Raw genomic sequence first — 20,561 nt, 5'->3', positions numbered from 1 at the left:
TTTGAATTACACTTATTATTCTAGATGCTTTCATACAGAATCTGTTGTATTCAGGTATATTAAACTATATTTTATTTACTTGCAAACTAGAGAACATTATTTTTAAATTAGTGTGCTCACCGCAAAGCCTAATTGTACTGTACAAGGGATGCATGCTGGAAATTCAAAACCTCTTGAGTCATTACAATTGCGAAGAACAAGTTGAAAAACATTTTCTCCTTTTGATTAGAATCCAAATTATATGTTCATTTGTATAAATCATCAATGCAAGGAATTTAATTTTAATTTAATTCTGAGTTAAATATTTTCAGAGCAGATTGTAAAAGCTCAGGAGTTTATTTGTGCCAATTGGACTGAGTTTAAGCCATACCCAACATTCCCTGACACCATAGATATCTGCCAAATAAGGGGAAAAAGTAACACATCTTTCTAAGGATTCTGAAATACTAATATTTTGAATATTTATATTCAAATATATATTCACATATATAATAAATATTATAAATAATGTTTAGAGTATTTGAATATAATATTTTTAAATATATAATATTTTATTAGCATCTAATATTCTACTGTTATAACAAACTTGCAGGCTGACTGTTTCTCTAACAGCCACATCATTTCTTTGGGAAAATATTTTTAAAAGAATATTCTATGCTCACAATCCTTTTGGTTTTGGTTGGTTTTTTTTTTTGTCCAGTGTGGTATCCAGGAACATTGCCATTCACCTATAAAACATTCATAAAGCACAGATTTGAATGATCTACTATAAAACAACTTTTCTGCACACAGGCAGAATTATTTTCCATTTTTCCATTTTCATAGTTGTAATCCAAATGGGACTTTCAAAAATCCAGCAAGGGTATTAGAATTAGAGTGGCCTATGCAGAAACACCTTCAGCTGTGATTTTGAGTGTATGGTTGCACCAGTCATAGTTGCCAAAGCTAAAATCATGCCAGATATCCTGACTTTTTCATTGCTGTGAAATTTAGATTGGATATTTAAGCTCTAAAAGTTTTAAAGGTTAAACATCAGATCTGGAAGAGACCAAGTCTGATGGTCGTTTTCACATGGGCTTGCTGGTTTCAGAGTCATGCCTACAGTATGAGTTGCGCATGCTTCAGTAAACTTCTGGAAAGATTCAACAGCTCCATTCCCATCCTTGGAGTTATGCAGTACTGGGCTGGACAGGCCCGCAAGCGACCTGGTCTGACTTCAGAGTTGTCCCTGCTCTGAGGGGACTCTGAACTGCCCGTACAATTCCCTCCAGACCCCCTCCACAGATCTCACGGCAATGTCATGACTCAGACAAATGGCAACATTTCTGCTGGTTTGTAGTGGAGTTTAACGGGTTCTTGACCAGATTCCCTAGGCACAGTAATAATACTGCTACTACTAGATTAAACCAATTAATCTAGTTAACGTAGTTTTTACAAGCTTTTTTAGGGCGCACTAATGAAAAGCAGACTTTGTGCTGTGCCCCATGGACTTCTCTCGGCATTCTTTCTAAGGAGTACTTCACCCTTTATTGATGTTTGCATGCTATAGATAGCCTATAGGCTTTCCCTTTCACTTTGTAGTTTTTCCTAAGCTGTGCATGTCCTCTTGCCTTCCCTAAATACTTTGTAATTCACTGCCTTCACTCCTATTCCTGTAACTTAATCCTTATGAGTGTAAAAAACCAACCAAACAACAACCATCTCCTCTCAGCTTAATCATTGCACGTAAAATTTACTTCTTTTTATGGTCCATGGCTAAGTCAGTCGGAGAACAGGACTCATGACATCTAGCTTTAGCTGTCTCCAGTGCAGGTACGTATTTGTGTTAGTCAGCCTCAGACTTAGTAGAGCAAAAAATGGGCACCTCTTAAGACCTGTGTTCCCTTCTACATGTGAAATTTTCGTCCCATACTGGGAGTGCAGGTAGAACTTACGCAGTACAGGTATCGATGCAGCCGCTCAGGCTTTCTCTACAGTCAACAGAAAGAAACAGGAACTTTTGGGGTATGACTTGTATGATCCGGTTTTAAATGTCTACTCTGGGATGAGTAGACATGTACGGCTTCCTAAAGGTGCCCACTTTCTTGTACTGACAGCAAAGGAGCCTGTGATACCTATCTCAGGTGTGGGTAACTGCACCAGTGGGCACATTTGGTCAGGTGAATTACACCTTGTTTTCCTTTCTTCTCACAGTGCTCCTGGAAAAGCCAATTATATTATTTTTTTACAAAGCTCCAAAAGCTTCTAACCTAGGAGAGTGGAGGAGAAGGTGCCTGATAGCAAGAGCCAGACTCGTACTTTCAGTTTCTGCCTAGTCACTAGAGAGGAACACTTACTGGGAACAATTCATCCCATCCTAAAGTAGGCATCTAAAATAAGTCAGATGAATTGTGCCCTAGAAATGCCCATCTCCTGCATTGTCTATAAAGAGTGCATGAGACCAGCTAGGTCAGAGATGGGCATGAACATCTCAGCAAGATTAATTCTGTCCAGACTATAAAGTGCTGGGACAATGACCATCTCATCATGCTCATTAATGTCTCCTTAGGTCATGTGTAAGCCAATCTGCTGTTTTATAAGTAGTAATTGTGCATTGACTGGAAACTAACTTAAGGACTGTGAGCAAAGACAAATATTGAAGTGTATCATATGGAAATTCTTCACCCTACAGGCTATCAAACAGTGTAGTTTTCATTCATACCGGTGCTGATGATCAAGGAGAAGTGCTGAGATGTGAAACAAATTTGCAGATAATATTGAATTGGGCAGTGATGTGAAAAGTACATGGCCAAAATAAGTAGATAGGCATGTACTCTGCAGGCAATACAGGGAAAGGAACTAAACAAGTGACACTTGGAAACTACAGGTTAATACATGCGGGAGGAAACATGAAGAGATTCAGCCGCAGAAGAGAAACCTGGGAAGCACTAATACAGAAAGAGCTGTGTAAAGATAACAAACGGGAAACAATGTAGGACGACTCAGAGTAGACTGGCAAGCAAAACAGGTTAACGGAAGCAAGATCAAGTCAGTAAGCAGTCAGGTGCATACCTTTTTTTATCTTTGAGATTGCATCCAAAGCATGAAGCTTCAATTGTAATGTAACAAATATTCTGGGGATCATGTAAGTGCCAAAAAGCTACTGGTAGTTTCAAAAAAATGTTAAGATCAGTGAAGGTAACTGGAGGAGAGAAGGGAAGATGGAAAAACTGAGTTGTGAGGTAGATGAAAATACGGACAGCTTGGCACACTTATACTTGCTGGATACTGATGTCAGTAACTCACTGCAATGTTAATACCAAGCAAATAGAGAAACTGAGTGAAAGAGTGATGCTATAAAATATGGGCTGGAACATGAGACTCGTAGCCCAGGGAGATCCGTTGGCAGCCCTATTCTAGGGACTTAAGAAAAACAAGCCAGACATGGCATTAGAAAGTAAATAGTATAAAAACTGGATATATCCTAATCCATGGACTGGTTTAAATGTCCTCGTGGTCTAAACTGTTGCTGTTCTTTTAAAGATGCTCCAAATAATGTTTTTTGTAAACTTACATGGCAGTAATAGCTCTACAACACTAGGGCTGTCCCCTGTGGAGGGGCATTCACATCCTCTAATGCACAAGACAGAAATGAACCCATTTTTTCCCCTGTTTTAGTGAGGACTGTGTTCATACAAAGAAAACAGCTTATTTTCCAAAAAGACTTATTTTTTTTTTCCCCCTCTCCCCTTTTTTTAATAATACTATACTACCTTCTGTTTTTGAATGAAACAGCAGGAGCATATATTTCCAAGGGACAGTCTGGGGGCTGCGGAGGGACCTACCTCCTCATGTTCATGTAGACTGAGTGTGTAATCCTGCATGCCCAGGGATCTCACCCATAGGTGGTTGGGATGGGGGCGATGGTTGTACTGCACTGTTGGTCTCTTTGTCTGTAGTGTTAGGGGTGCTAAAGGACAAAAAGTCTGGCACTGACCATGGGTTTTCCCCAGAGTAGTGTTTGAGCATTTGACACGTGCACTGGGTCTGGAAGTCTCTGGAGCACTCCCGTTTCCACCAGTACAGGTAAGCCTTTAGCCCAAGGACACCTCTGTATGTGGTAATCTCTAGTCATCGTTCAAGCTCATCTTTCAGTTTGTTGACCCTAGACTTCAACACAAAGATGTGCTGTAAATTAGCTGTTACCACTCAGAAACTAGCCTGTTAAGTCACCGTCTTTCCTCCCATGAAACATTATTGCCTAGCATGAGCAAAAGCTTGAGTGGACTATCAAAAAATAAGTTATTTATGAGCAACCTAATCTGAAATCACAAGACAATGACTGGATGGACAAGACAGGAAAGGCAAGAAGCTAAACTAGATTGCCCAGCGTGCCTTTTAGATTGATTCTGGAGGACGTTGATCTCCCTAACACTCTACCGCTTCTAAGTGCTCCATTAACTAATTTACAGGAAAATCAATGATAATGCTTAAAATTTTGTCATTATTGAACCATACCTGCAGTGATGTGGCCATCTTTACTGTTATTAAGGAAATTATGAGAGTCCCAATTTTTGTTCTTGACAGTTTTCCTATTCCACAAATGGCAACTCCCTTTGTTAATTTCAAGGTTAGCTGAGTAATATGGCAGTGAAATGAAACACACTCCAGTTAAGGCTTGTACTTTCCATCAGGGCCAGTTTTCCTAAGACATTGGTGCTGCAGCTTTTGAAACTGGCTCCAGGCTTGGTTCGGGGTGCAGGAGAGAAGTCACTTTACTGTCTTTTTCTGGACGTGGTTCATTATTGCACACGTTCCCACCATCCGTCCTCTGATTCAGCTGGATAACGGTTACCTTGGAGTGACAGGTGTGCTCTCCATCAGTGGAGGAGGGACGCTGGCAGTGGAAAAGCTGACGAAAGCATTTGTAAAACTGAAACAACAAACAAACAATTCTAGACATAGTTGCTAGGCAGGCTGAAGTTTAGAGCATCTCTGTAACAGCTTGGAGGCAGGGAAACATGGTTTATTAAGCTCACACTTTTTGCTCAAATAGGGATTAAGTATTTTTTCACTGTGAATCTGTGTTTCTTGCTGCTTGAGACTAAAGTTCACTTAAATTTGTGGACTCTTCCTTAGAAACTGATATGCTTAGCTTTTCTGAGACCATAGACTGTAGAGTGTAAAGCTGTAGAACAATCTAAAACATTTTCAGAACCTTTCATTTATGCTAAAAGAAGATTTAATCACAGAAGTAATTGGTTTTCAGTTACTTCACACATCAGGCAGGGAAAAATCATTTTGATAATCTAATGATACACAGCAGGGAGAACATAAGGTTCTTTTCATTAGCAAGCCATTGAAATCTCTGTGTTCCCGAACTGCAAACTAAACTTCAGAAAATGGCTTTGCTTAATTAATGAACCAAACTAATTTTTTATGTTAATACATTTCACTTGTGAGAGCTACCCAAAACACCTTTGATGCTTTATGATTCTAAAGCTGTTGTATAGAAAAAAACAATTCCATCAGATCTCATTGGTAAGTGCAAAGTGAGCAGAATTATACAGCTGTCTCCTCTGAGAACTGACAGTCATTTTCAACGGGTAGGGATACCAGCAGCGCAACAAGTACTTCCACACATTTTCTACATATTTTTAAGTGAAACAGAAAAAGGCTCCCGGAAGCTGTGATTGATGTGAAAAGTATTGCAGTTGATTAATATGTGGTATTACTCCCTTTGAAAATGTTGCAGTTGCAACAGCAAGATTTCTCATTTTAAAGCTACAAAGGCCTTCTGTTAGTATGGTTTTACAGTTGTGCTGCAGGAAAACAAAGGTTGCATAAGCCCACCTATCTTCCTCCTGAATCTGTCCTGGTCTTGTTTTGATCTTGAGCATGGGATAAGGGGATTAACAGCATCTTAAGATCAAAGTGAAACTTTGCCTGGCTTTAAACAGGAAATTAATTTCCACATGGCCTTTTTTAGCCTCTGTTGACATTGCAAATGATAGTCTGCCATTGACATGTGGCAGGAAAAAATGGGTTGCTATTTTGTGGGTTCCTGCTTGCCGAGCAGGAGGTGGTCAGGGGCTTTTCCTCATAACAGCACTGCTCTAGGAAGGAATTCACCTTCCTCAGCCTCTCCTTGTGAAACTCCACCAAGCTGTCAGAAGCTGTGGAGTTTTGTGCCACCGCTACATGGCTGATGTTTCTTTATATGCCCTTCTGCATGTATTAGGCTGCCTTCTTGGTGTTGTCTTCCTGGAGAAGCAAGTGGATGGGAAAAGTGGAATTCATTCAATTCCAGACTAAGAAAGACCAACATTGTAATATGGTAGAGATGTTTCAGGGAGTACATTGATGCCCTAACATTGCCAATGATCTGAATGAACCACCCAAAAGTTGTCAAGGGAAGAAACATGGGTGACACTGGCCCATCTCTCTGTTCTTGTTTCCCTTTGCCATGGTGTACAAAAACGTAATGGGAGGTCAATCAGATTCTTCATAGCCTTGAAGATTAGTATGTGTGTAAATATATGCAAGACACAGATATCCAAAAGCATAGAGGAGGACAGAAGGGACATACCTGGATTTTTTTTATATCTCTTGTACATGGCAGATCAGAATTTAGCTGTGGAAGTGGTAGAAGTACCAAGAAGAGCTCCATAGAAAAACAGCTGCACTTGTGTATGTATGTGTTCTGTATTCTGCCAGCAAACTTAAAGACCTGAACTGTCCTGTTAACTAGCTTCAAGAATTGATAATATAAAAGAAAACCAAGAAAAATGATCAGCTGACTCAAAAAAATCAGCACGCAGCTGTATTAGGTCCCTGATTCTTGTGTGGGATGTTCAGTAGACAGGATAGGGTAAATGGGGGGAAGGTGGGAGAGAACAGTTTTCTCACTCGAGGAGGCTGATGGTGCTATGCAAGCCCTGTATAGGCTTTTTATTCTTTCCTTATGATTTTTGTCCTACCCTGTCAGCTCTGCAGGGATCGCAGTCTTTATGTATCAGGTACAAGTGAAAGCTGCTTTAATAAAAGGAACTACTACAACGCTTAATGATTTTACAGGAGTAATGCTTCAGGTGTGCAACAGCAAAGGAAAGCAGGAAAGAAAAACGGACTGGATGACTGCAGGGAAATTTCTGTGAGAAAGCTGAAATTTGGGGTTCACTTTTGGTTTCACTTTCTGTTCCAGGTATCCTCATCATGATGTCCATGTGTAATGAAGTACACGTGTACGAATACATCCCTTCAGTCCGACAGACTGACCTGTGTCACTACCATGAGCTCTACTATGATGCAGCTTGTACCTTAGGGGCCTACCACCCACTGCTCTATGAGAAGCTGTTGGTGCAGAGGATGAACAAAGGTTTGCAGGATGATTTGTATCGGAAGGGGAAAGTCATTTTGCCAGGGTTCAAAGCTGTCAAGTGCCCTGAGCGAAATAATTTCCCACACTTGTAGAAGACAGTCCTTCAGAAACAATGTGCAATAAGGTACTACTGTCGTACTATAAACAAGAGAATACTTGAAAAATGTATTGTAGACCAATCTAGTCTTGAGTCTATAAATTGTAATTAAGTAGCAGACATGAGAAATACTTCTTTTCTGAGCCTGAGTATTTATTACTGCTTTGCAAATAGTTAAAGAAAAAAAAAAAAGGCTTAGCTCATGAAAGGTGCAAAGGACATACTTAGGCAGAAATATAATGTATTGTTGTGGGTGTGACTGTAAGAATTTGTTGATGGTCTCTTATGCCACATATGCTAGACTGTAACTTTTTTTTAATGAACTTAAAATTTAAGTGTCAAACCTGGCATTGTGAAACAGCCTGTATTGTTCATGCAGAGAGCAGCCAGCCGAACAATGCAGCATTTCTCATGGCTCTATGGGATTTTCACTCTTCAAGAATGAAGTAATCACTACTCTGAGCTGTGCTGTCATTGACTAGAGTAGACTTTAATTCCCCTTCATACGCAGGCTCAGTTACAGGCCTCCAACTGTGTAGAGGTCCTTATTGTGGCTACGAAATCAGTGCAGATGGAGACGGCCGTACACACAGCTAAACCAGTTAAACTACTGGATGTACTTTTGATGCCAGACTCCCATGCTTACACTGACTGCACAGGTCAGAGGGAAAAGAGAAATGTCTCATTTCTTTAGAGAGCCACAAATATATTTCTAACGCATTTAGGAAAAATATCTCTCTGGGAAGCCTATCAAAAGGTGTGAAATGGAAATGATGCTTTCCCCTGGTCTGCATTGATAAAGATCCAGAGAAAGCCAAGGGAGTCTGTGCAGCACTCACATCACACTGAAAGCAAGTGTAGAGAGAGCTCACCTTTGTGCAGCAAAGATAGCATTCAGGATTACAGACATAATTTGTTAGGTATTTCACTGGGATCTGAATCAAACTCACTTGTTCACAAGATGTTGCTGTTAAGAAAGTATAGTTTTCTGACAAAAGAAGAGGATATCAGCTTTTTTTATTTAACACTTGCAAGACTATACCCCAGAGAAGCTGTAATGCCTGCAAAAAAACTGACTGTGGATTGCAGATGGAGAATTTGATATTTGCCTTCATAACACACAATGAGAATATTCTCTAAGGCACTTCTAAAAATCCACCTGGTTGCTAATCTAGTTAAAACATTACGTTCCATGGCAAGACTTCAGCTTCAGATTTTCTGAGTAGAAGGAGGTTAATGTTATTTTGTGAGTTTGGGGTTTTTTTTGTAACTGTACTGTTTGGTTTAGGGTAAGTTCAGCAGGAATGTATGTACACAAAAGCACAGCTATAGCCTACTCATGGCCATTCAGTGAAAAGCAGACAGCTCAAAGATGCACTGAAAAGAATAGCTGAGTGGTTGTGGTGGAAAGTACTTTTTGTGTTTTGTCTTAAGTAACAGAAAGGCAAAAGAGTGCAAAAAACATTAATCACTATTTCCTTTTCAATATTAATGTAAGTATAATCAAAAAATCCTTTTTCTTTCACTCTGCTCTTTGCATCTGATTTTACTTCCTCAAAAGTGGAATATATGTATGTGTCTTATATAGGACTTAGCCTTCTTTTTCCATATAGTCTCTTAATTTGAGCTTTATGATCCTCTTAAGATTCCTCTTGTTGACAGAAAATATGTCCAGATGATCTAAAAACTGTACTTCTGTGTTGTGTGAATGGTTATGTCCATAAATCATTTTTGTACATGTCAAGATGAATAGGTTTTACCCATATTAGCCTTAGATTCTGGATATATTATTACATACTAATTTCTTTTTTAACATTATGTATGGCAGCAACTTTTACTCTTGAAGTCAGTAACACTGTTCTTCAATCATGTGGAGAATAGATAACCTACATGGAACTAATCTCTATTTTTCCATATGTTTGGTACCCTGTTTGCAAAACATACTAAGTCTGAACAGTGTGATCAAACATGTCCCTCCTGTATGCTGTGTTAGCTACCACATGTTTGTAAAGGAAGGGAGTTTATTAGCTTTCTAGGACTAGTGAGTATACTACTTTTCCATAAGCAGGAAATCCTCAGTTCTGAAAAGAAAAAAAAGTGATACCACTTTGGTCTGAAGCCACTAACCTTTTACTTTGTTTTCCACAAAGAAGAAAAATACTAACTGCATTATTCAACTACCCACAGCAGGGCTATGTTGTATTATTCCCTCAGTAATTTGTCAGAATAATCAGCATAGCTGTTGTACAGAACAAGGCAAATTATAAAGTTTCATTTAACAAGTGCTCAGCGTACCTACTTAATACATCATTTAAATAACAATGCAGAACCAGGTCTGAGATGTTATAAAATGAACTGTGCATTTTTATTTTACTGGACCGTGTGCATTCAAGCCCTCCCAGCAGAAACTTTTTCATTGCTGTATCCTGATTTATACAGCAATCAGTGCTCCTTCTACAAGTGCAGATGTGGGTGCTGTAGCGCCATCACCTCAGAAGATGCCGCAGAGCTGTGCTGCAAAAGTGTGCTTGCTCACAGAGGAGGAAGACCAATTTGTGATGCCCATCTTTAAAAAATAAGCATCTCTGGCATGTTCTCCCAACACTGGTTTCCACTGTGATGTTTCACTGGTCTGCCTGCTCAAACACCTTCTGGCTGCTTAAACTGATTTTACTCCCCTACCTTGTCTTGGCCTCCCTTGGTTTTTGGCACAAGTGCAAGCGTGCCTGATCTGCTGAGGGGCTCACCTCCACTTGCTGCAAGAGGGGAAGGAGCAGAAATAAATGGGGAATGTAAAGGACCTACAGAGGTGCTCCCCTCGCCACTTGTTTACACTCTGAGACTTTAGCATTGCTGGCTTTTGTAAGAGCCCACCAAGTATTTTTGCATTGATGGGCATTTCCCCATCCCTCGTGAGGGTAGGGAGATCTTTACAAAGAATCACATTCAGTGAACTTAAAACAGTGAGCGTGTAGTAACACTGGACCGTGTATCTTTTAATAATAATAATAATAATGCATGAGAATGGTAGTTTCAGATACGTATATTAAATACAGACAATGTGAAAGGAAATGCATTTCCCCCCCCCAGATTTTGGGGTTTTTTGGGAAAAAGATAACAGGCATGGCTTCATAGCTCTCCCGTGTGGCTGTCACACATGAACAGAATGGAACGGCGCTGTGGACAAGAGAGGTTTGCATAAACCCGGCTCTTGAGGTGCATCATCAGCCAAGCAAATGCCTTTGCTGTTGGACCCCTGAGCTCCCTTTACACTTGTTGCAATAATGCAGGTTTAAAATTTATGGAGTTTTACTGGCAAGTAGGAGTGAGTTGCCTTCAAAAGCTGTTGAGGCTCATTTCTGTGCCCTGTTGCTGTGGACAGCAGTTGAACTTAGCTGAAAGAAACTGGAAACACAGCAGCAGCTTAACGAACATGCTGAGTTTATGCTGAATGTCATTATGCTCTTTTTTTCCACTGTGACTTCTGTAGCTTTTCTGACTTGCGGTGCTTATCATTTTATGCATTCAGCCTTTGGATGGTTAAATTAAGGTATTCTTCTGTTTATTCAAGAAAAAAATATATGAAAGATTTTGCCTCATTTTGAGCCAAAATGGTTTTGCTAGGAAAAAATACTATTTTTTCCATTACTTTATAGTTCTAAAGGTTACCCGAGTGTAAATTCACAGCTCGGTCGGTCATTCCTTGGAATAAACTACTACATCTTCTTTTTTTCACCTTGCTGTGAAGTTTTATGTTGTTGAAACTCTGGTAAAGCCAATGAAATTACCATGGTACAAGAAATACGTACCTTTGGAGAGAGAGAGGGGTGATTTATACAGTCTGATCCACACTCTCTCTGTACAAATTTAGATAAATCATTGCATGTCTTTGGTTAGGACACTCATCTTTGGTAAAAACATGCAAATTCTGAATTTGTTGCTGTAGATCTCTTGCCAAAGTCAGGAAAACTGATACAGTTTTATTCTTAAATGAAGACAAATGTCTACCCTCAGTGGTTGCATAGACTGAACACAGTCATTTTAAAGACAGATTGAATTAAACAGTTCAAAACTCTTGTAGACCAATCCAATCCATAGTGGGGGGGTATTTTTTTAGTTCCTTTATCTTCAGCAATTTTTAAGGATTATAAATGCCATTTGGACAGTGATACAGACATACCATGAAAAGGAATATTAAATGCATTGACTGCAAAAATAAATGGCTACTATTCTTCCCTTCATGCTCTCTAAAGTTGATGCTTATTGAGTAAATGAAATTGGTTTTTGAAGTAGGTAATTCAGAAGACTGTCATTAGAAAGCATCTGAATGTTTCTCGGGAGTACCCTCTCACACACAAGGAGGATACCTGATTTAACTGTTTGAAATTTAAAGTAGCCCATGCCTGGGCGTACCTGCATCATTGAATGAATTTTGACACTGCAAATTTCTTCTCTTTGGCTTAGTGATCAGGTTCAGAGTGTTGTTCTTGAAATAAAGAGTTGTGTGTAAAAGCCTTACGTTTATTCATATCATCTCATCACTCTTATAATGTGTAGTCATTGAACTATTCAAATATAGACTGTGTACTTTTTTAATAGCTTTGAGAATTATTTTGTATGATGATTTTTTTAAATGAATGTGTACTCTAATAACAAAGCTGAAGATTTTACAGGAGTCACATTTTTAAGCAGTGTTTGTATACATTTTAACACTTTTTATATTTTCTATTATGATTTTGTATATTTTTATGTATGCACAGTGTACAGATTTTTTCCTGTAAATAAAACATTTGTTTTCATTTGTTTAGGAGTGCTGGTCTTTTCATATAGCCTTGAGTGAATGACAATGAACTGCAGGTAGAACAAAACGGGAAGGTGCCCGTCTGTTCTGCCCACAATTGCAATGAAATTTCAAATGGAAACAGACAGACTGACAAGTAGCTTTCACAGTAAACTACAGAAAAGAGGCAAATATTGTAAAGCCAGTTTTACTTCAAAATGAGTATGTCTACCCAAGCAGCTGCTCTAGGATTCCCCTGAGAGAATACACCATACTGCTCTATGTTTGGCAGTAAATTTCTTGGGCTAGTCAAGCCCTCTAAGGAGGTCACGTTCTGATGACTTGATACTGTACTCAAAATTCTGGTAAACTTCAGCTAAATGGCTGTGCCACCCATTCAAGGAATCCAGTGTCATGTTTTAAAGAATAAGAACAGACCTTTTTATCAGTTATTAATTAAAATGAAAAACAACTTCCTAAAGGGAAAACATAACTTGCCATTCAGTTTGTGATGAAATACCATAAAATTTTACCACTACAAGTCTGCTTACATCCATTAAATGTGAGGCATTCTGCTGCTTTTTGTAGTCTGAACTGTGCAGTGGCCGGAGTTGGGCCAGTGGAGGTGATAGTCATTGTTTTCATCCCAGGGAGTCACCGTGAGTCCATGCTGACAATAAAGCTAGTTACACGTTAGTGGAACAATGGAAGTTGGATTGCTGTCACATAAACTCCCGGCAGCCAGTAATCGTGCAGCTCATCCCATGTATTACACCAGCTCCTGGCAGGCAGTGTTGAGGGGCTAATTACTATATGTCATGATATGCAAGTAACACCTCTCAGAAAATGCAGAACAATGAGCTCCACTAGGGGATAAACTGAATGCTGGGATGCATGAACGAAGCAACTAATGGATGCTTTTCAAATTGATCAACTTTGCTTTTACTGTATTTTTTTCCCATTTAAAAAACAACAACAAAACACTATCACTATTCCATCTAATAAAGTGCTCAGTCGACTTCATTGTCTACAGTGTGAGAGAGGACATTCTTTTCTTACTGCAAACAAACCAGTATTACAGGAGGAGGTTGAAACCCATGAACTATATTGGATGAGGTACAGAGAACATCTTGCTGTACTCCCTATTCTTTAGCAATTACAGCTGTAGGAGGCGTGACATTACCTTTCTGATCATATCTCTGGGAACCTTGAAGGCAACTCATTTTCAGGTTTATTCCCAAAATTTGACTGCCCTTTTCTGAAAAACATGCCTTTGAAGGAAGTATCTTTTATCTATTTATTCATAGAAGTCATCTGTGTTTCATTTGAGCAGCTGAAGGGCATAGTTCCCTGACAGGTTCAACTTCATACAGGCATTTTGGCCCATTTTATCTGCATTATTAGCTTGCCTATTGTGATCTGGCTGAAAGACGTGTCAGGATGAGTGCTCCAACTTTCTGTCCTGACTGCAGCATGAACCTGTTGAAGTGATTCTCCCCCTCTGCTCTGGTGAGACCCCACCTGCAGTGCTGCATCCAGCTCTGGGGCCCTCAGCACAGGAGAGACATGGACCTGTTGGAGCAGGTCCAGAGGAGGGCCACAAAGATGATCAGAGGGATGGAACACCTCTCCTGTGGAGAGAGCCTGAGAGAGTTAGGGTTGTTCAGGCTGCAGAAGAGATGGCTTCAGGGAGATCTTATCGCAGCCTTTCAGTACTTAAAGGGGGCTTATAAGAAAGATGGGGACAGACTTTTTAATAGACTCTGTTGCAACAGGACAAGGGATAATGGTTTTAAACTAAAAGAGGGTAGATTTAGACCAGATACAAAGAAGATTATTTTTTTTTACAATGAGGGCGGCGAAACACTGGAACAGAGAGGTGGTAGATGCTCCGTCTCTGAAAACGTTCGAGGCCAGGCTGGACCGGGCTCTGAGCAACCTGAGCTAGTTAAAGATGAGCCTGCTCATTGCAGGGGGGTTGGACTAGGTGATCTTTAAAGGTCTCTTCCAACACAAACTATTCTAACTATATAGTAAAAACAGCTAGACAAGCAAGGGAGCCAGTCTTCTGCTATCATCACACCCACCACCTTCTTCTGCAGGAAACTGCACCTGCAGCAGTGTTTTAGTAGTAACTTACTGTGGGACTACTTCATCAGTCAGTATAAAGAGTTCACTAATGCTTGTGGTTTGGTTGGACTTCTGTTCTAGCTCTCCTGGCATCTTGATCTTTCCAGGGTAACAAGTGGATAATTTGATTGTTTCATTAAAATAGCATGAATTTATCTGCTGCACCCCAAAACCTACCGATGTCCACTCCATACATGTATCTTTCCTTATTTTTAATATTCAGATTCTACTTCCTTGTTAAGTTTCTCCAGATAGAGCCCTTCAAATAAATTACTGCACTTTTGTGGAAGTACACCCTGACCCCTTAGCTTCATGCCTCGATACCCAAGGCAAGTTAGAAGTGCATGCCCTCTTACTTCTTTTTCCTAAAAATACGCTAATGTTCAAGTAAAAGCTTATTAAGTTTGATGGAAATGCTAACTGAATATATTAAAATGATAGAGAACTAACCGTAATGCAGTTATATGGTGTGGGTTTTTCACTGGAGGCACAGTAGCCAACAGAAAACCAGCAGTGCAAGCAGGTTGTGACAAATCACAGGAGGAGACTGATGGTGTGATTGCTGGATTCTTCAAAATTACAAAAGTAAGAAATGGGTCCAGGCAAGGAAGGGAGAGAAAGGAATGACAAAACACAGCAAGGAGGGAGAAAGAAACGTCTAGAGAGAGGTACCATACCAGATGGAAAGACAGAACTGCTGCTCTTTCCTAATAGTTGCTTAATTGGTTTTGGCTCTTTGTTTTGTCTTTCTTTCCGCACATTTGGAGAGGAACCCAACTCATCTGTTGGTGCTTATCTTGCTTCTGTCAGGTTTAGTGTGCTGCTGTGTGATCTTAAAATGAAGAAGAACTAAGGTAGAGTTAAGAACAGTAATTGACTTCTGCTGGTGCTCAGCTTCTTTGTAAACTCATGAATCCCACAAATTAGACTGAGGAAAGACTAACAGGGTTACATTGCTACACTGAACAGTGTTCCCCATGTGCTCACAGTCATCTGTATGATAACTGAAATAAGAAAACCCATTTCCTCTGGTGATCTGTTTCTGTGCACAGACAAATACAAATCAAATACCCTCTTGCTTACAGGATGCTGACAGAAAAGGGGTAATTACTGTAGCAACAACTCTTTATATGCTTGTGAGAGGACTCCAGAAACCCTGAGGGATTCAGGAGGACAAGCAACAGCCACCACAGCTGCCTTGATTTTATGGAAGCAGCCAGAGGAGAAAATTGCTACCAGTACTGACTTCAGGCTGCTTCAGCTGCTGTTAATTGCCTTGCTCCCAGACAGTCATCTGACTGCAAGTGACCTCCCTGATTAAAACATCTTGCTGGCCACCTTCTGAACAGTGGGGTTTTTCCACTCTCTGTCCTGGAGTGCTGGTTAATGGAGTACTGGCTTCATCCTGCACTGTTGCTACTACGTGCAACAGGTATGTCTCCTCTGCTGGTGAGGTCCTGGGGCTGGGGTGGGTGGGGAATGGAAGAAGTTTGGGGGTTTCTGGATTGTTTTCTATAAAGCTAGAAAAAAATAATTTTTTTCTTTTAAGCATAGTTTAGTCATGCTTACAGGAGTTCAGTAAGGTGTAATATGAACATGCCTCAAGAAGCTAGAGTTCATGACTTGTCTCTTTTGTAGACTAAGTGACATTTCTGATCCAAAGTATCTACACCTTGGATTAAAACAGGGACAGCAGGAATAATCATTTGGCAAGTTAAGGCAAGAAACATGAGATGGGTTTCTTGTGCAAGCTAAAAGTGCCTGAAGTCTACCCCTAGGTCCAGCCTTACTGCCCATGAGGCACGTAAGCCAGGAGGCTCTATAAGGTGCTATATCCTGAGGACAGGTGTACGGGCAGATCACCGGGAGGGAAAGGTGGGGAAAGTTCTGCTCTTGACTGGTTTCTGAGCCTGCTTTTTCAGAAAAGAGGACAGGAGGATTTGCTGGAGCTTCCTACTGGACAAAGCATTATTTTCCTTCCCCAGCAGTATTCCTCTCTGGAGGTGTCGAGTTGTTTTTCAGTTACTTTCAGTGCTTGTTTTCTTCTATATAAATTAAATTATAAGCTATCTGATGGAACTAATTTAGATTTTACAAATGCACGGGGCTGAATGTAGCTATCAGGCCATTAGGCATTTTAATGCGGAGCTGGAGCATCCCAAGAATAGTAGAGATGAGAAGAAAAAAAAAATCAATAAGCTGTTACCAAAATAATACTAACGAAGTTGTTCTATGGTAGAAGGGCAGAGAAGGCAGAAACAGAAGAGCATATACCAATGTCAGAAATATTACCTTATTTTCAGGAATGTAGCATAGTATTCAGATAACCCTTGATCGTGTAAAAGTATTCTTTTTAGATAACTCCTTATGAAATATGCTTTTTCACATGAAGTGAACAAAGTGAGAGATCAAAGCTGCAGGGATCATAAGCCGGGGGTAGTTATTTTCTTAAAGGAAACAGAGAGGAACTTTTCTTTACCCATACTTTAATGTAACCAGCATGGCTGCTGAACTTCAAAAGGACTGGTTCTGCACATGAAAGCACAATATTAACAATGCTACTATGTCTTCAATGCACATCACTGTTGCTTTCAATGGGGTTTATCACTGCAGGAAAAAAAGACCAGTTGTCCTGTTTATCTCACACATGCTTTTCCCTGGCCTTAAGCAGAGCTGCTAAAACCCATTCAGTATACAAAAGAAGTAGCGTATGTGAAGTTAATTCCTCCTACCTAAAAGAAACTTAAGAAGAGTTTCCTAAAGCAATGTGAGGAACAAAACCAGGAAAAAACTTCAGTGAATAGCAACAAAATGGATCCTGCTTCTATTTCGTATTCCCATTTCATTAAGTCAGAATTGTTTAGGGCTTTGCAGTGTGATTGATGGATTCTGACTGAGGCAGCAGCAAATATACCAGTCCCTACAGTAACATCTTGCTCATGAGGAAAAATGAAGGGTCTATTACTACTGCAATATGGGATGAGTGATTGCAGGTCATTTTGAAATAACTGCCATTTTACTGAAAGCTCAAAGCATAACAATGAGAAGTATTTTGACACTTGAAAATGTGTTTATTCTTGCATTTTCATTTCCCCAGTTTCTTCTTGTATTTTCAGTTCTTCACCTGTGGACTCTGGATAAGCCCACAATTCTGCTATGTCTAAAGTACATTAATATATACTTGTAGAAATGTGATCTTACTGCATTCTTCTTTTTCTGTGGGTTATGAGCTGCATATTCTTGGCTCTGTGTGTAACGTGTGTTTAGGGAACAGTTCTTCCAGTTGTTCCTTACAGAGTTTCACTTAGGCCGAGACCAAGAACACCACGCAAGGAAATCCAAAGCCTTATTATCATGAGATTATTTTTTGTAGCATGATACTGTTCTCTGTTTTCCCTTGTGAATTACTCAGGATCTTTTTGCTTAAGCGTGGGTCACTGTCTTGCTTTCTGCTAACACTCACACACACAAAAGCCTCAGCAGCTCTTGGGCATTGTTATCTACTGAGTCTTCCCTAGCATTATCTTTCATTCTGCCTCTGGCTACAACAGAGGTTCTTATGAGCTCTCCCTTCCCCCAGATTCCCATACCACCTGCCCCATTGCTACAGTTTCTATTGTCTAATATGACCTTTCCATCAGTTGCTATAATTGACATACTGGAGGCACTCTGATATGGGTATGCTAGAAGAACCTTTTAATTACCAGATATGCATCCTGCTGCTGGATGAGGGCTCTTATTATAGAGCTCACACTGCTCTATTTTTCAGGCAATAAGAACTGGAGTGTAGTAAGTGGCTATAAGGGATGGGAACAAGTCTTTCTGTTGTGGTATTTTTTTTTTTAATCTTTATCTTGGTTTGCAGATAATTAGGTATTGATTTTACACAAGACAGAATTAGAAATTACCAAGGAGTGGTTTGAGTTGTGACTGTGTTTTGGTAGCAGTTTGGTTTTATGTGTAAGTAACACAACAACAGAACAAAAAGGGTTGGGGAATCAGAATTTCTGTTGTGACAGAATTTTTAATTCTTCTACAATTTCTTTCTTATCTCAGACAAAATCAAAATAAATTATCAAAAAAAAGCCAGACAAAACCTTAGACTTTCAAAATATCCAATTACAGGTAGATGCCTTCAGGGAATTACGGTTCAGCCTCATTTTGCCTGTTGCCCTATAAGCTAGGTCTCTGGGCTGGGCTACGTTTCACTGCATGTCATCCCCTAAGTGAGCCACCACTGCTCCTGCACTGGTGCATGGGGGATGCAGTCTGGTAAGAGACCTTGATTTGCCTGGGTGAAGGACAGTGTTTTTCATTGAAGACATATTTTACAGCAGTCATTGTGTAGAGGATTAGGCATGGGCATCTGGCCTGAAATGGGACGTTTCATCCTTATTTTTTTCCATGCTTAAAATAATCAGCTTCTAATTTTACAGAAACCACATTTTGCACTGAGAAAATGCATTAATGGGAAATTGCCCAGCAAATTAAAAACTGCCTGGTTTTTGTTTTATAACTCACACAGAAATTCCTTGATTTTGATGCTGGTCATCACTGAGAGAGAAGACAGTGAAAGTGAAAAGGAAGAAAAGTTATATATGTTTTTGGTTAACCTTTGAATTCTATTTGTAGTGTATTCCTATTGGCCTAAAACCAGCACACACAGAAGTCTAATAAAGCCCTGGATGAGTTGCAAGGTCTTGAGTAAGTATTTCCCCTAAAGGGATAAAATATTACATCTGAAGCAGGGTCATCCATAAAGTGCTCCGTATACAGTAGCTGTACCCTATATAATGCACCCCTGCATATTTCCGTACACCCATTCTGAAAATCTGGTCCTAATTTAGATAAAAGGATTGAAGAAGTCACTGCAGAGCTGATGTTCGTGTTTTCAGTTCAGATTCTGAAGATAATAATAATAAAGAGAGTTAAGCACTGCAAGAAGAAAACAAGGAAACAGGAAATAACTCCTAATGCATTGAAGTGTTGGTCCTCTACTAACATCCAGTGAACTCCTAAAAAGTTGTTTCACAGATGAACTACATGGTGCCAAGCATGATTACCAAAAGGGTTATAAAATTGCAATAAATGGGGTTTTATTTTAATTTTTCATAATTTCAGAAAGCTAAGAGTTATTACAGGGGAAATAGAGAAGAGGAAAGCACTATGAAGCCAATGTGTCATTCCCTGGAGTGTTGCTTTTGCCACCACATGCCCATGCCACAAGAGTGATCCATGGCCTACAAAGCAATGGGATACAACTAATGAAAGATAGGACCTTTGCAGTACTGCTTTTGCCGTGACTACACCACAGTGATGGCAACTGGGCATATTCTTGGTCACAGGCGTTTGCCCAGTATCAAGAGCACTGACTACTTTGGAGCATGAGATTATGTGTAGCAAAGAGTAGTACTAAACATTCTTGTAATTGTGTTTAGATTTGACATCAGTAGGATAGGATAGAATTGAATAGTTCCAGTTGGAAGGGACCTACAGTGATCATCTAGTCCAACTGTCTGCTGCTTCAGGGCTGACCAAAAGTTAAAGCATGTTATCAAGGGTGTTGTCCAAATGCCTCTTAACCACTGACAGGCTTGGGGCATCAACCGCCTCTCTAGGAAGCCTGTTCCAGTGTTTGATCGCTTCTCAGTAAATAAATGAACCCCAGTATCTAGTCTGGTCCTCCCCTCATGCAGCTTTGAACTGTTCCCACATGGCCCGTCACTGAATACTGGGCAGAAGAGATCAGCAAAGATGAATAGCCTAGGTCACTGTGGGAAATGAAAAGAATTAAAACTAGTTCAGCCTAACAATATGGAGACAGAAGTTAACTGTTTGCGGTGTCCAAGTATGAAGAGAAAACAACTACTAAAGAAGGAGGGCTCTTTGAGTAAATCAGGAATAAAGGTTTACAAACTGGCTACAAATTTAGTTTGAAAGCAGTTACTAAGCTAAACACAGTAACAAAGCTCTGCAACATCTACTTCACAAGACAAGGAACTTCAAATTTGTTTTCATTTGGACACTGTCAAATTTCTGAATTGCATTAAATGATGCAGTTTATAATGAAAAGGGATTTATTCTAATGAATTACAGGCCCAGTATAGTTTTATGTTGTATTTTCCATACCCTGGCAACCATTATTTCCTTGAGTACCACGTCTTTTTTGCCCTGAAGGAAAAAGAACATCATGA

At 39.8% G+C, this 20,561-nt stretch overlaps 2 protein-coding genes across 2 annotated transcripts in view; one reads left to right on the top strand and one right to left on the bottom strand.

Annotated features, from left to right (window-relative positions):
- The window catches only part of ST6GAL2 (ST6 beta-galactoside alpha-2,6-sialyltransferase 2), a 53,899-nt gene extending 41,637 nt beyond the window's left edge, over window positions 1–12,262 (top strand). The window contains exon 6 of the mRNA XM_055802961.1: window positions 7,184–12,262. Coding sequence (XP_055658936.1) covers window positions 7,184–7,452 — 269 coding nt within the window. The 3' untranslated portion in view covers window positions 7,453–12,262. The remainder of the gene's footprint in view (window positions 1–7,183) is intronic.
- Window positions 574–20,561, bottom strand: part of LOC101910783 (pinopsin-like) — a 92,487-nt gene continuing 72,499 nt past the window's right edge. The window contains exon 5 of the mRNA XM_055802962.1: window positions 574–4,912. Within this exon, the coding sequence (XP_055658937.1) occupies window positions 4,685–4,912 (228 nt within the window). The 3' untranslated portion in view covers window positions 574–4,684. The remainder of the gene's footprint in view (window positions 4,913–20,561) is intronic.

This window comes from Falco peregrinus, chromosome 4, assembly GCF_023634155.1.
Source record: "Falco peregrinus isolate bFalPer1 chromosome 4, bFalPer1.pri, whole genome shotgun sequence".
In the NCBI taxonomy this organism is placed as follows: Eukaryota; Metazoa; Chordata; class Aves; order Falconiformes; family Falconidae; genus Falco; species Falco peregrinus.
The sequence above is the reverse complement of the archived record's forward strand: the minus strand, read 5'-3'. Positions and strand labels throughout refer to the sequence as shown.